This window comes from Corythoichthys intestinalis, chromosome 18, assembly GCF_030265065.1.
Source record: "Corythoichthys intestinalis isolate RoL2023-P3 chromosome 18, ASM3026506v1, whole genome shotgun sequence".
Classification (NCBI taxonomy): Eukaryota; Metazoa; Chordata; class Actinopteri; order Syngnathiformes; family Syngnathidae; genus Corythoichthys; species Corythoichthys intestinalis.
The window spans coordinates 12,050,818-12,068,012 of NC_080412.1; the positions used below are offsets into that span (position 1 = coordinate 12,050,818).

The 17,195-nt window shown below is 38.8% G+C and overlaps 1 protein-coding gene across 1 annotated transcript in view; it reads left to right on the forward strand.

The window, feature by feature from the left end:
- Window positions 1–17,195, forward strand: part of fstl4 (follistatin-like 4) — a 291,975-nt gene that overhangs the window by 251,697 nt on the left and 23,083 nt on the right. Inside the window, exons 10-11 of the mRNA XM_057821868.1 lie at window positions 10,379–10,513; window positions 10,619–10,645. Of these exons, the coding sequence (XP_057677851.1) occupies window positions 10,379–10,513; window positions 10,619–10,645 (162 nt within the window). The remainder of the gene's footprint in view (window positions 1–10,378; window positions 10,514–10,618; window positions 10,646–17,195) is intronic.

Below are 17,195 nucleotides of genomic sequence, written 5' to 3' on the forward strand. Positions count from 1 at the left end.
GGGCTTAATGCGCAATGAATCTGCTTTGGCAGCTTATAGACATATTGTTCTATCAAATACAACAGTTGTTTTGGCTTAAAATACAGCAGTTTTTTAAAAGAAGAGTGCAAGAGCAGAAACTGCTTTTTCAGTCTTGTCTGTGTTTTCCGCCATATAAAAATTGAAAAGATTGATTGTGGAGAAAAATATATCACATCTCATCAAGTCTTTTAAAAAGTATTCACGATAAGGCAGTTCAGGTCAATTTTTTTCAGACATACCACTCAGTTTCGTTCTGAAACAAGACCCAGGGCTACGTCACACAGTCCACACTTCCAGGGAGTGTCTGTCCCCATCCTTCCTTTTGCACACTGCTGTCACTCTTCTCACTTGTTGACTCATCCAAAGAAAACCACGACACGTGTGTGACGTAATTACAACGTGACAAGGGTTCAAAGATGACATATACGCAGGATGCGTGGGCAATCCCGCATCTTAAAACGTTTAAGGTAACATAGTATTAATACTTAACAATTAATCTTAATAACAATAATAATAATAATAACTTAGCAAATAATTAATAAATTATTTGATATTGATATTAAAACAAACTGTTCAGTGTGATAATGAAATTAAATACGTTGCTACTTTCAATTGTCTTGCAAACATTACTCACGTACGGTTGGCAGGGGTAGCCGATTGGCTATCTATTGAGCGAGGATAGGGATATCTTGAGGCCGATTGGTGGTACTACTATTGGCATATGAAATAGCATCAATGTAGAAAGTCAGCGCAAATTGGCTATTGGTTTATGGCAATAATGACGATAGACATGTCAGATGTCGATAGAAGGTTTTATATCATTTTGGCGATATACATATATGTACCGTCTAGGCATGTGCCGGTATGATATTCTGACGGTATGATAACCTTGAGCCAAAATATCACAGTTTCACAGTATCACGGTATTGCAATTATAGCTTTAGAATGTGTTACTTTGAGATATCTGGGTTAAAAAAATAAAATAAAAAGAAAAACAGCTCAACATTATTACAATCAGAACAAAAATAATTGAATTATTTTCCATAAAAAGCATGTGTGTATGACTCATATCATGTTTACATTATACACACACCTGCTTTCTCAACACAGACAGTTGCTAGATAGAAAAAAAACATATTAAGGCTAGACACACTAAACACGCTGTAGTTACCTCTCGTAGGTGGTGGGAAACGTTCATGACAGTGTTTACTAACCTTTAATTTTGTGCAAATGCGAAATCATGTTGGTGGAGGTATTGCCTCCTCGGCAGCCACCCTCCGCAAAACCCGCGGCCATCTGTAACTTTTCTGTAGCCGAAGTATTCCCATACCAGTGATTTCGTTTTCTTCGATAGGGGGAAAAGTTCAGGAGTTTCACCTCCTCCAGCCAGTGTGTAGCACAGCTGACTCACTGACATTGAGCAACAACCGGTGGGGGAGGGTTGTGCCTTACAGCTGCAAGCGAGGAATTTCTCCATTTTTGGGACATAAAAAAAAAGCACCTCCTCCAGCCAGTGTGTAGCACAGCTGACTCACTGTTATTGAGCAACAACCGGTGGGGGAGGGTTGTGCCTTACAGCTGCAAGCGAGGAATTTCTCCATTTTTGGGACATAAAAAAAAGCTAATACCTTAGGGACGGTATGATGGAAAATTTTGAAACCTGGATGTTTTCATACCACGGTATACCTTGAAAACAGTAAGCGGCACATGTCTAATACCGTCATATCGTACAGCGATAATAGGCACGCTGTAAAAATCCCCAAATGTTATACATTCTCAATGATGACGTTTCGTTCATTCGCCCCTCCCAGTCAAAATGGATTGGACGTCTGTCACCATCACTGGCACTGAAACGCGATCATTCAGCGCCTTCCCTCTCAGTCCAAACTGATTTGAAGTCAACAGCAGCCAAAGAGTAAAAGAGTATTTGGCAAAACAATTAAAAGCTCGATTAAATCCCTCCCCACCACTTTTCCTGCAAATTAGGTAGAACAAAAGCTAATAATTTCTTGACTAAAGTGTTGCCAGAAAAAAATGAATGTGGAACTGCTTGAGACGTCATTAAAACGTTTTTTCAACGTGTTATTGCACGTTGTTATCAGGATTATAAAAGGAAACATCAACAGCTCTAATTAATATAGAGCCTGTTTGACACTAATTGCCAGGGGAATATTGTTCGCAATTATGTGAGAGCTTCCTTTTTGACATATTTCTGTTAGGTGAGCTAAATGTGTTTTTTGCCAGTGCTTGAATGACAATGCGGAGGCCTCCGACTGAAATAACTGGACAAACAATGATATCTAAATTTGTGATTAATCTGTAATTCCGTATCCAACCGAAATCCTTCTGCTGTTAATTTGTTAGTTTATCACAAGTAGATGTCCGATCCATTTAGAGTGGGAGGGGTGGCAGGGAATGAACGTTCGTTCTCTCCCATTTCAAATGAATCTAGGTCTATCCTTGTTGATGGTAGTGAGTTAAAAGTTCTGAAAATCAAATCGTATTAAATCCAAAGCAATGAAATAATGCAAATCTGATTTATCTATTCCAGACACCCAAAAATATATGCCAAACATAAATGTTATGGTCAAGCGCTTTAACTTTATATACAAATATATATATATATATGGCAGAAAACACAGACAAGACTGAAAAAGCAGTTTCTGCTCTTGCACTCCTTTTTAAAATAAACTGCTGTATTTTAAGCCAAAAGAACTGTTGTGTTTGATAGAACGATTTGCCTGTATGCTGCCATAGCAGATTCATGGCACATTAAGCTCCTGAACTGTTTTTAATTTCTCTTTTACCCTGGAAACCGCCATTTACAGACATCTCGCAACCGCATTTTTTTCAACCCAGCCATGGAAAGAAGTAATTATATTTATTAATCAAAATGTCTGTCATTTCTATCTTACAATCATTAATTGATGTCTAATATTTCGTTAAAAAAAAAGACTTTAAAAAATTATTCACTTGCATATTTTTAACTTTTAATCAAATTCCATCACAAAGAAGAAAATGGCATGTGCAAAAAAGTCAAGGATATCTAGCTCATAACTATCGATTAATTGTATTTTTATGTTTCTGTCGCATTTTCCCCTACATGTTAGATGATAAATAATCGATCCAAACAATGAAAAATTGCCAAAAAAAAGGGGTAAATATATGAAAAAAAACATCTCGACCACTCCTTGATGTCTACGATTTCTGCATCGTGACCCTTGTTATATTACCATGTTTCACCCATAAAATCCCCCCAAAATCCGACTGTGGCCATTCGCATCTGTTTCTTGACTCTCGATGATAATGTTACGTGGAGTTTTTGGATCGAAACAAGGTAAGTACGCGATAACATCTCGTTAAAATCATGGCGTCTTTAATTCTGCTCTCGCGTGCTCTTGCCTCCAGTAAGGGTTTTGCTGTTTAAGTTTTTAAAAATTTTGTAAATCCCCTCCTGTTCAAAATGTTTCTTCCCCCAGAAAATAGAGATGTTAAGCTTTCCAATGATGAATCACACATGCATATAGGACAATTTGAAATTTGGTCAAATTGGGGGTCTCAGAGCGGAGTGTTTTCCGCCATATATATAATTGAATTAGATAAACATTTAACATCACTTTTACAGCGAGGATGAGAGGGAAACAGTTTTTGAATTTCTTCTTCACATCCCATCTACATCAAAACTACAGTTGTCCGATAATGAATTTATAACCGATATCGTCCATCTCCAAAAATCCGATTCCGATATCCAACCGATACCGATATATGCGGTCGTGGACTTAACATTTTATGGCTAATTGTGTTTTGATGCCCCACTGGATGCTTTAATAATGAAAATGCTAACACAAGAAATCCCAAGCATCTTATTTTGGAAGCATCTAATGGTCAATAAGCATAACTGCTGTGCTAAGCTGTGACCAGCCCTTGTACGAATGCAGAAGGCTTCTACATTCACTTTGAAGGCAACATGAATATTGGCCCAAAACCAATAATGAAAAATCGATGTCGAGATTATCCGATATTATTTTTAAATGCTTTTATCGGCCGATATGATAATATCGATCCACTCTAATCAAAGCCTTTTGTCAGATTGCATAAAAAGGATGTTTTTTTTTTTACAGACTAAAGGCAATACGGCAATTATTTGGTTCTTTGATATGATGAAGGTATACAATATATCAAACAGAAGCAGGATGGTAAGGCTGAGAAAAGTGAGGTATGGTTCTATGGGAGTTCAATCCCTAGATGTTGTTAGAAAGGTGCAAAAGGCCCGTCTTTTGATCTTCCTCTCCAATACTCCGCCGTTATCTTCAGAAAGACGTCCTCTGTGACCCGCCTGCTGTGTGGCGTCCAGTCTTCAGAGAGCCATGTTGCCAGGGGATCAGAGCAAAGCTGCATCACACAGCCTCTGATGATGACCTACTCCTACTTTGCCATGACTAGATCCAAATATTATGTGTGCAGCTGTTAGGGACATAATTCAGGATTACCACTTACACACACTAATCAAACGCTGTTAGGCACACTAGTTAAACACTCTCACACACTATGCTGATTTATTTATTTGCTTATGAACACTAATCAATTGCTCAAACGCTCTCGAGTCAAACACTTAGGCCACGTCTACACAAGGACGGATAATATTCTCCAGGGGATTTTGCCGACTGTTTTTATACCTGTCCACACCTTTAAAGTATGTTTAAGCCCCCCCGCTTCTGCAAGGTATGCCTGCATTTGCGCAAACTACGCATGCGTAGAAAGGAGCAGCCTCATATGTTACGTCATCGCCCACGCAGTTTCCCTCTGAACTGGAAGCTCATTACTGCCACGGGCAAATTTCGAAATTACTACACGTTCTAGACTGTCATTATTTTGTGATCAATGTATTTTTCGTGAACGCAATTGAACGCATCACGCAGGAGCGAGATTGAAGGCAGAGCTCACTCGGCTATTACGAGCAGTCGCCGAGTTGTGTGATTGAAATAAGCCTGGCATCGTTACTTGGGATGTTACAATCGATGCTCAGTTGCGCTCTCACCATTTGGAAAATAACAAATAGAAGCATATGGTGTGGCACTGCGTATATATTCTGGACGCAGCAACCAGGAGTGCTTGGGCATAACAGTGGCGATCATGGAAGCGGCAACAGTTTTGACGGGCAGAAATGTCATGGAAAAAAACTGATCGCACGCCTGTTTGACTGGGGGTACCACGCAGGTCACTTTTCGTGGTTTAATTTTCCTCAAGGCATTTTTATATATATGTTATATATATTATATATATTATTCATGTTATCAAGAAAAATGTGTGGAATGCAATGGAGGAGCAGGAATGCCACGTTGTGATCCTCCGCCTCCTTTGTTTACGATGCTGCCATGCCGCACTAAAAATAGCAACAGCATGACGTCACTTTCTTAGTATCCGATTGATGTAAGACAGCAGTCCATATTACGCGGCGTGTAATATTACCCGCCTACGTGATCCGTCTAACAACTTATCCGAATAATAGGCATACTAGTGTAGCCGACATGTCGTTTAGGCCAACTAATTACATGTTTAAGGCCATTATCCGTCCTAATGTACAGTAGACGTAGCCTTACTAACATGAGCATTCAACATTGTTGAAATGTTCATATAAAGAACAATTAAATGCTCTCATAGGCACTAGTGAAACGCTCTCACACAGGTAGGTCAACAAAATATTTTATGCTTATAAAAGTTTTTCTTCAAGCGCCTTACTTACATCTCCCATACATATTATGTGTCTGTTGGTCGGTTTTTAGAACTCTGACATTTTTTCAAATTGCATTTTGGTTTACATTTATGGTGGCTTTTTTTGGTGGAAAAATATGAATAAACTCTAACTCTTCAGCCGGCAATAGACGTCCAATCCATTTCAACTGACTTGCAGTCAATTAGTGTTTATATCTATTTCCTTATTTCACTACCTACCACAGTACATAGAATATAATACTTCAGTCATTCGTTCGTTCATTTTCCAAGCCATTTATCCTCACGAGGGTCATGGGGGTGCTGGAGCCAATCCCAGCTAACTAGGGGCAGTAGGCGGGATACACCCTGAATCGGTTGCCAGCCAATTGCAGGGCACAAGGAGACGGACAACCAGTCGCGCAAACACACTCATACCAAGGGACCAGGGCCATATATTAAGAGGGTTACGACACTTCCGTTGGGATCCATTATACGATTTTACTTCCGGGTAGTTATGGAGCCTCGGGTAGTTCCAAACATGGCTTTGACGAGGGCGGACCGCATTCATACAACTGGCTGGCTGTAAAGTATATTCAGGGGTAAGTTGATGAAAAAAATGATCCCTTTTGAATTTTCAACATTCTGTATTCTGTCAGAGGCGCTTTATGATGTATATGTTGAGCTTTATTTGTATGTCCGTGGCGTAATTATACATATATTTATTTTGGTTAACGAGCAATTTTCTCCTACTTTTTAACCTGAGACCGCTAACTAGGAATTTATCGCCAGGGATAAATTCATTAAGTCACTACACTAAGTCAGAGGCCGTTTGTGACATACACAATCATCTGTATTTGTGAGTATTGGTAGACGACCGGCTTTCACGTGCTAATTAGCTCGATTTTGTAAGCTTTGAACGAAGGTATCCCCCTTATGAAAGAGTACCAAGTCAATGCATGACAACCTGCATTCTTTACACCAAAATGTTTAACATTATTATATTTTAGAGATGTGTATAGATTGAAAAGTGATGTCAACAAATAACAAAGACAAATTTATAATACAAAAAAAGTAATTTAATGTATATTATTTTTTTAGGTTACATTTTCATGATCCACATCATGCTGTTGGTGCCTGCTGATGGTGACAGCTGGCTGTGGGCACTAAGCCCATTTTAAAATAGCAACAAACAATCAAACAAAAGCCTTTTATTTCATGTTTTGACGACTGACCATTGCCATCCATTTTTTCTGCTGCTCTTGGTCCTTGGGGAATCCACGCTGCACAACCAACCATCACAGGCCACTGATCTATAAAATGTCAGTTGTAAACAATGAACCATGACACCACTTTCACCAATTGTTCAATAAATAATGTGATTTTCTTTATCAAAGGGTAATAAGTTGTTATTGTTATACATTACACCATGTTGAGGAAAATTATAAAATGTTGTTCCTGTCTTGTAATCATTTTGTGTTGCTTGGGTCCAAAATGAAAAATGCCTCGAAAAAGGTACAGGTTTGCTTTTGGTAAAATTAAAGGCTATATTCAAAATTGAGTTAAGTTATGCAGGAAATAATTGTTAAATGTCATTTCTTTGTGTTTCAGGTCAAACTAAGTCTATAAAATAAAAAGGAAAATGAACACACACACACATATTTATATATACATATACAGTATCTATATATACAGTGCCTTGCAAAAGTATTCGGCCCCCTTGAACCTTGCAACCTTTCGCCACATTTCAGGGTTCAAACTTAAAGATATAAAATTTTAATTTTTTGTCAAGAATCAACAACAAGTGGGACACAATCGTGAAGTGGAACAAAATTTATTGGATAATTTAAACTTTTTTAACAAATAAAAAACTGAAAAGTGGGGCGTGCAATATTATTCGGCCCCCTTGCGTTAATACTTTGTAGCGCCACCTTTTGCTCCAATTACAGCTACAAGTCGCTTGGGGTATGTTTCTATCAGTTTTGCACATCGAGAGACTGACATTCTTGCCCATTCTTCCTTGCAAAACAGCTCGAGCTCAGTGAGGTTGGATGGAGAGTGTTTGTGAACAGCAGTCTTCAGCTCTTTCCACAGATTCTCGATTGGATTCAGGTCTGGACTTTGACTTGGCCATTCTAACACCTGGATACGTTTATTTTTTAACCATTCCATCGTAGATTTGGCTTTATGTTTTGGATCATTGTCCTGTTGGAAGATAAATCTCCGTCCCAGTCTCAGGTCTTGTGCAGATACCAACAGGTTTTCTTCCAGAATGTTCCTGTATTTGGCTGCATCCATCTTCCCGTCAATTTTAACCATCTTCCCTGTCCCTGCTGAAGAAAAGCAGGCCCAAACCATGATGCCGCCACCACCATGTTTGACAGTGGGGATGGTGTGTTCAGGGTGATGAGCTGTGTTGCTTTTACGCCAAACATATCGTTTTGCATTGTGGCCAAAAAGTTCAATTTTGGTTTCATCTGACCAGAGCACCTTCTTCCACATGTTTGGTGTGTCTCCCAGGTGGCTTGTGGCAAACTTTAAACGAGACTTTTTATGGATATCTTTGAGAAATGGCTTTCTTCTTGCCACTCTTCCATAAAGGCCAGATTTGTGCAGTGTACGACTGATTGTTGTCCTATGGACAGACTCTCCCACCTCAGCTGTAGATCTCTGCAGTTCATCCAGAGTGATCATGGGCCTCTTGGCTGCATCTCTGATCAGTTTTCTCCTTGTTTGAGAAGAAAGTTTGGAAGGACGGCCGGGTCTTGGTAGATTTGCAGTGGTCTGATGCTCTTTCCATTTCAATGTGATGGCTTGCACAGTGCTCCTTGAGATGTTTAAAGCTTGGGAAATCTTTTTGTATCCAAATCCAGCTTTAAACTTCTCCACAACAGTATCTCGGACCTGCCTGGTGTGTTCCTTGGTTTTCATAATGCTCTCTGCACTTTAAACAGAACCCTGAGACTCACAGAGCAGGTGCATTTATACGGAGACTTGATTACACACAGTTGGATTCTATTTATCATCATCGGTCATTTAGGACAACATTGGATCATTCAGAGATCCTCACTGAACTTCTGGAGTGAGTTTGCTGCACTGAAAGTAAAGGGGCCGAATAATATTGCACGCCCCACTTTTCAGTTTTTTATTTGTCAAAAAAGTTTAAATTATCCAATAAATGTTGTTCCACTTCACGATTGTATCCCACTTGTTGTTGATTCTTGACAAAAAAATTGAATTTCATATCTTCATGTTTGAAGCCTGAAATGTGGCGAAAGGTTGCAAGATTCAAGGGGGCCGAATACTTTTGCAAGGCACTGTATATATATATATATATATATATATATATATATTAAGAAAAATATAGAAGAAAAATTTCTTCTATAGAAAGAAAGAAAGAATAGAAAGTCGTGACCACAAACCCAAACTTTTTGGGAAACAGAAGTGTTTTTATATGTCAATGCGACAAAACAAACTTGGAACTACCACTTAGAACCTGGGAACAAAATATGTTATGCATGGCAGTATCTTTAATATATGACCACGGGTAGGTGAATAAATGAAATCTAGACATTCTCTGGAAAATCAGTATTTTAGTTGTGAAAAAAGAAAAACCTAAATCATCTTGCATTTCGATTTAAAAGTCGATTTCCCGTGCTCATGCTAACAGGAGCACAATACGTTCACTCCACAACATGGTAAAGGTCCCTTCTGCGTTAGAGTTTACATAGTTTTCAGTTGTCGCCTGACCACTTCAAATGTAAAACTAGCTCTTACATATATCTCATAATGCAATGAGATAATCAAACAAGTACTTAGATACGTGATTTTATCCATTTTTCCATAAATGTCACAATTACCGCTGTCAGTTCCATTGCAAACCACTACAGAGCTACTTGTGCTTGGAACTCCTCATGCCCTACTTGAACCACATGACCACCCGCGGCGAGAACAAATGGTGCTGCTCGGGACAATTTAGAGTGTTCAATCAGCCTACCATGCATGGGGATGTGGGGGAAACCCAATGCCAGAACGGGGAGAACATGCAAACTCCAAACAGGAAGGCCAAAGCCTGGGATTTGAACCCTTGATCTCAGAACTGTGAGGCAGACGTGCTTACTCTGCCACTGTGCCACTACAAGTATGAGACTTACCTAATACAATACTTGAGCAGGCAGTGAATGAGTTTAGACATTGCCTATTTTGTACGGAATCATATTGCAGCCACTACTAGTCTCACAGCTTCCAGTCCAAATGAATAGGACATCTAGCCGCAACAATAGTACTGAAAGATGAGTATTCTCAGCCAGTCCTCCAGAATAGGATGTCTATCGGTGTCAAAGACTGGTTTCTATGAGCATTTAACCTGTCATGAACAACAACAACATAAAAAAAAATCAATAAGGTGTGTGAGAGTGTTTGACTTGTGAGTTTGAAAGTGTTTTTGAATAGTGTGTTTAGGAGATAATTCTGAATGATTTCCTAATGGCGCCTCATAAAAAGTAGCCTGTGATCAACATGCTAGGGAATTTAACGTATTCTTCTACCTTATTAAAATTCAATCAAATATTCACTACAGTAGATCTGAATGTATCCAGAGGTTTTTCTTCCTCTATCATTTAAACTTCTTTGGTTCACTTTCTGGCAGCCAACGGCAGCGAGCTGTTCATCGGCAGCGTCCGCTACGAGGACACGGGCGCCTATACCTGCATCGCCAAAAATGAGGTTGGCGTGGACGAGGACATCTCTTCGCTGTTCGTCGAAGATTCAGCCAAGAAAACGCGTAAGAAAAAAAATCCCAAGGAGTCTGCTTATTTTATCGTTTGCTATATTCCTAATCGTCCAAGCCAACTCTGTTTAAAGTTAATGTCTTCCTTTTGTGTTCCAGTTGCAAACATTCTGTGGCGAGAGGAAGGTAAATACATCTCAACTCCTTTTGTATTCATGTGATTAAGATGGCATGCGGTGCACCTCTCCTGGTCTTGTGAATGCATATAAATTACAATTGTGTTGTCCGCAAGAAACACCAGTTTGCCTGTACCCCCCCTCGCTTTGAACACCGCCCAGGGTGCGTTTCATCCACTGCCGCTCGCACACAATCAGGCTTTTTTTTTTACCTACCGCTCGCAGCGCCGCTGTTGTAGAAAGCATCCAATCCTGGATGCTGCGTATAATATGAACCCAACAACAACAACACAGCCGGTCTCCCTGCTTCGATATGAGGCTTACTGCTGTTTATGGCACGCTACAATGTGTTATACAGTGTGCCGACGTGGATGCTTTGTGAGCATTTATCAACGGGAGTGCAGCATCCACTGTGGTTGATTGTCAGTTTCAGGCTGTTAAGCAGAGTATACTCGCTGTGTTGTTACAAATGTGATGTGTTGACAAGCTGACTGTCGGCAGGCGTTCTAGCTACTGTATGCTTCGCTGTGCGTTTAAGATGTAAGGCTGCGCAATATAGCCTAAAAATCTTACACCAAAATGTTTGTTTTTTTTTTTTTTCACAAAAATTTGAAATACAATTTTTTTCCTAAAAACAACCCTTTACAGGACTCACTGCCTGCCACATCAAATCAATTTTTTAACTGGATTTCTTCTATCATTGTCAATGGCAATATATTTAATGCCAGTACTGTAATGATAAAAAAGATAAATGAACTTTAGAGTGTTATTACGGACTATAATAAGAGTATATTTAGGTTTGGATTCATTTCATTTTTTTCTTGATTAATTTTTTCATTTTATGAAAATAATCAATTAAAAAAAACTTATAATTGAGATCTGGCGTCCACATATGTGTACATCACATTTTAGGTCATGTAACACTTAAGTATTTAGTATTTATAAGTATTTAGTCAACCACCAATTGTGCAAGTTTTCCTACTTGAAAAGATTAGCGAGGCCTGTAATTGTCAACATGGGTAAACCTCAACCATGAGAGACAGAATGTGGAAAAAAACAGAAAATCACATTGTTTGATTTTTAAAGAATTTATTTCCAAATTACAGTAGAAAATAAGTATTTGGTCACCTACAAACAAACAAGATTTCTGGCTGTCAAAGAGGTTTAACTTCTTCTAACGAGGTCTAACGAGACTCCACTTATTACCTGTATTAATGGCACCTGTTTTAACTCGTTATCGGTATAAAAGACACCTGCCCACAATCTCAGTCAGTCACACTCCAAACTCCACTATGGCCAAGACCAAAGAGCTGTCGAAGGACACCAGAGACAAAATTGTAGACCTGCACCAGGCTGGGAAGACTGAATCTGCAATAGGTAAAACGCTTGGTGTAAATAAATCAACTGTGGGAGTAATTATTAAAAAATGGAAGACATACAAGACCACTGATAATCTCCCTCGATCTGGGGCTCCATGCAAGATCTCACCCCGTAGCGTCAAAATGATAACTAGAGCGGTGAGCAAAAATCCCAGAACCACACGGGGGGATCTAGTGAATGACCTACAGAGAGCTGGGACCACAGTAACAAAGGCTACTATCAGTAACACAATGCGCCGCCAGGGACTCAAATCTTGCGCTGCCAGACGTGTCCCCTTGCTGAAGAAAGTACACGTCCAGGCCCGTCTGCGGTGCGCTAGAGAGCATTTGAATGATCCAGAAGAGGACTGGGAGAATGTGTTATGGTCAGATGAAACCAAAATAGAACTTTTTGGTAGAAACACAGTTTCTCGTGTTTGGAGGAGAAAGAATACTGAATTGCATCCAAAGAACACCATACCCACTGTGAAGCATGGAGGTGGCAACATGCTTTGGGGCTGTTTTTCTGCAAAGGGACCAGGATGACTGATCCGTGTAAAGGAAAGAATGAATGGGGCCATGTATTGAGAGATTTTGAGTGAAAATCTCCTTCCATCAGCAAGGGCATTGAAGATGAGACGTGGCTGGGTCTTTCAGCATGACAATGATCCCAAACACACAGCCAGGGCAACAAAGGATTGGCTTCGTAAGAAGCATTTCAAGGTCCTGGAGTGGCCTAGCCAGTCTCCAGATCTCAACCCCATAGAAAATCAGTGGAGGGAGTTGAAAGTCCATGTTGCCCAACGACAGCCCCAAAACATCCCTGCTCTAGAGGAGATCTGCATGGAGGAATGGACCAAAATACCAGCAACAGTGTGTGAAAAGCCTGTGAAAAGTTACAGAAAACGTTTGACCTGTTATTGCCAACAAAGGCTACATAACGAAGTATTGACATGAACTTTTGGAATTGACCAAATACTTATTTTCCACCATGATTTGCAAATAAATTCTTTAAAAATCAAACAATGTGATTTTCTGTTTTTTTTTTCCACATTCTGTCTCTCGTGGTTGAGGTTTACCCATGTTGACAATTACAGGCCTCTCTAATATTTTCAAGTGGGAGAAGTGGTTGACTAAATAATTATTTGCCCCACTGTATATCAAATAATAATACAGTGGTACCTCTACATACGAAGTTAATTCCTTCCAGGGCCCTGTTTGTAAGTCGAAATGGTCGTATGTCGAGCAGGATTTTCCCATAGGAATACATTATAATTCCATTAATTCGTTCCACAGCCCAAAAACCTATGCTAAATCCTTAATAAATACGGCTGGTACTATTACAAAGGCAATTACATATAGCAAAACAAATAAATTATGAATAAAAATTGGAATAATATAATAATAATAAAAATAATAATAATAATTCCTGTTATAGTGTAACGAAGCGGGTTCTAATGTGGCTGGCGTTTTTTGCTGTACCTGAACGCACTGAACCGGAGAGCGGTTAGCTTAAGAGTTTCACTCAACTTTCAACGTTTTCTTGAGAACACTGTCAAGTTTGGCGGTCAGGAGGCGTTTTGTGTGGAGCAAGTTGTGAAATAAATGATAAAAACGGTGGTCGGAGGAGGACCGTGGAGATGTATTGTTGAGCCAGTTCACAGATGCACACCCCACGCTCCTATTTTTAAATAATTTGCATCTTCATTTAGAAGGTGAGCGTCACCTTTTTCCTTGTTTCACCACCTGTAACAACCTTTTTGAAACCTGTGTTGATTTCTCACACAAGGAAATCCGCCGTTCGTTCTTCGTCGCTGATGTCATGTCGTCGTATTTCGAGCGTGTTGTCGTATGTAGAAACAAATGGCGAGTCAAATTTTACGTTGGATGTCAAAAAGATCATGTGTCGAAGCGATCGTATGTTGAGGTACCACTGTATTTTGGCCTACATGACCCAAAACGTGATGTACACGTATGTGTACACTAGGTCTTTATGGTGTTGTTGTTGTTGTTTTTTTGTCATATTATAATCAAAAATAGTTACTTGAGTTTGTAAAAATGTTAAATAAGAGTAACGGAAATAAAGTTCAAAACATACGGTTAAGAATTTCTTTCTCACCCCCTATTAGTGCGGTCAGGCCACAAATACAAAGTATTAACTTCACAAAAAACAAACTCCTGTAGAATTATCTATTGATTCATTGGTTGCTGGATTTCCTTTATGACAAAAAAAACAACAACAACTCGAATTATTATTATTAGGGCTGTCAAACGATTAAAATTTTTAATCGAGTTAATTACAGCTTAAAAATTAATTAATCGTAATTAATCGCAATTAATCGCAATTCAAACCATCTATAAAATACGCCATATTTTTCTGTAAATTATTGTTGGAATGGAAAGATAAGACAAGATGGATATATACATTCAACATACGGTACATAAGGACTGTATTTGTTTATTATAACAATAAATCAACAAGATGGCATTATCATTATTAACATTCTGTTAAAGTGATCCATGGATAGAAAGACTTGTAGTTCTTAAAAGATGAATATTAGTACAAGTTATAGAAATGTTATATTAAAACGCCTCTTAATGTTTTTGTTTTAATAAAATTTGTAAAATTTTCAATCAAAAAATAAACTAGTAGCCCTATTCTGTCCTCAATGTGTGTGAGTAAACAAATTGACAGATAGCGAACATAAGTTCCAAAAAGAAACCAGACGGTGTGGCAAAGTTGCATGGGCTTTACTGAAGTCATCTCTTTTTGACAAGAGCACGTTTCTTGTATTTTTGTAAAACTGAAAATAACAAGGCAATGTGTCAATACCTTGCATAAATCACAAAATAACATAAAATGTACACACACGTGTCCATTTGAGTAGTAGCGCTAGCCAATTAGCTCACAAGCGTCTAACCATGTAACTGCATTTCACCATATATGTGAACAAATTCAAATACACATCATCAATAACTATCTAATGCTCATGAATATAAAAAAAGGAGGAATATAACTCACAAGCGATGCATGTATTAGATACAAACAGTGTGATGGGGATATGAGAACTGCCACTGAATACTGGATGCGGACGTTAGCTGGTCTGAATAGCACTGTCTATTTAGTGTGAGTTCGCGTCGACATATAAACACGTCAGAAAAGCGCGCCGAAACCCAAATAATCAGCTGCACTGAATCGCCAGCAGAGGGCGACATTACGCCACATAACATATGCAAGTCACACCCAAGCGCCAGCAGAGGGCGGAAAAACTCCATAAAACACAATTAACAAGTTGGCCTTTCACTGTACTGACATTTAAATCTGTCTGAGCGGGCCTAGTGCGTTAATTGCATCAAATATTTTAACGTGATTAATTTAAAAAATTAATTAACGCCCGTTAACGCGATAATTTTGACAGCCCTAATTATTATTATTTTTTAATCATCTGCAATGAAAAATAAAACTCTATTCATAAAATTGATTCATCAGACAATAGCAAACAAGTCAGAAAGAGGAAAGTTCGATATGAGCAAACTGATGTACCCCAATGATGCAGATGTTGAGCATGTGAATAAAAACGATGAATGAATGTCTGAATAGTTACAGTAGTACCTCGACATACGATCACTTCGACACTCGATCTTTTCGACATCCGACGTAAAATTTGACTTGCCGTTTGTTTCTACATCCAACGACATGCTTGAAATGTGACGATTTATGACAGCGCCGCAGTTTCTTTTTTTTTCCGCAAGACGGACGCACGGTGGACTTTCATGTGAGAGAAATCAACATGGGTTCCAACAATGTTAGTGCAGGTGGTGAAAAAAGGAAAAAGGTAGGCTTACCATTGAAATGAACATGGAAAAATATGAGCGTTGTGTGTGGGTCCGTGAACTTTCTCGAAAATCCGGCCGTAGAATGTCTATGATCTCGACGGTCCTCCTCCGACCTCTGTTCACCAGTCTTTATAAGTGAAGGTGACAATTGTTGTTATGGTAACCGCAAAAAAATCGCCAGCTTTGTCAGGTTTTTAATCATTTATTTCAGAATTTGTGCAACACAACATGCCAACTAGAGGTGTGCGAAATTTCCGATTCTTAGATTATTCGGGATTTGGCCGTGGAAAATTTGAGAGCGATTCACAAGCATCCAAATTCTGATTATTGAAATATGCCAAGTAAAGCGGAAGTAAAACACAGTCAGCGCGGTCTTCGGGACGCAATGAGGAACGTTCCGAGAGTAAACATCATGCTTGTCATTACACGTAGCTAACCTTCCAAGTGAACCAAATTAACTGTTTATCTCAAATACTCCTAAATTGGCGAAATTTTGACTTGAATCTAGCTTTAAATGGTGAAACAGTTTTAAAATTTTCATATGTCGAAAGTAGACCGAAGGGAGATTATGGAATAACGGGAGCAATTTTATCAACTTTAATGGTTGATTCACAACATTAAATTAATCGAATGTAGTTTAAAGCTGCTGATACAGAATGGGGACTTGAGTATTTTATTTACTGTTTTGAACTGTTAACCTCATACTGAAATAGTCGTTTATTTAAACCTGGGAGGATTTTTGTGCAATTTTTGTAACTAATGTACCAAACATTGAAAGCAGCTAATAGCTGAGGGTGCATCAATAATCGATTTAAAATCAAATCGTAGCCTCTGAATCGTAATCGAATCGTTAGGTGTCCAAAGATTCCCACCTCTAATGCCTACTGTCCGCCGCAGCTGAACATGAAAAGTGAAAGTAATAAGTCCTCTCTCAGTCTGTCAAGTCAGCCACACGGTGCGTTCAGGTACACCACGCAAAACACAACCGCCACATTAGAACCCGATTTGATACATTATTACAGGTATTATTTATATTATTATTATTATTACTATTATTATATTATCCCGATTTTTATTCGTAATTTATTTGTTTTGCTCTGTGTAATTGCTATTTGCAATAGTACCAGCAGCATTTATTAAGGATTTAGTGTAGGTTTTCGGGCTGTAGAACAAATTAATGGAATTATCATGTATTCTTACGGGAAAATCCTGCTCGACATACGACCATTTCGACTTACAAACAAGGTCCTGGAACGAATTAACTTCGTATGTAGAGGTCCACCACTGTATCTGGATTTAGCATCATATGCGACTTGACACAGCAAATGATATCACAGTGATCCGTTTTTCCAAAGTGAGATTTAG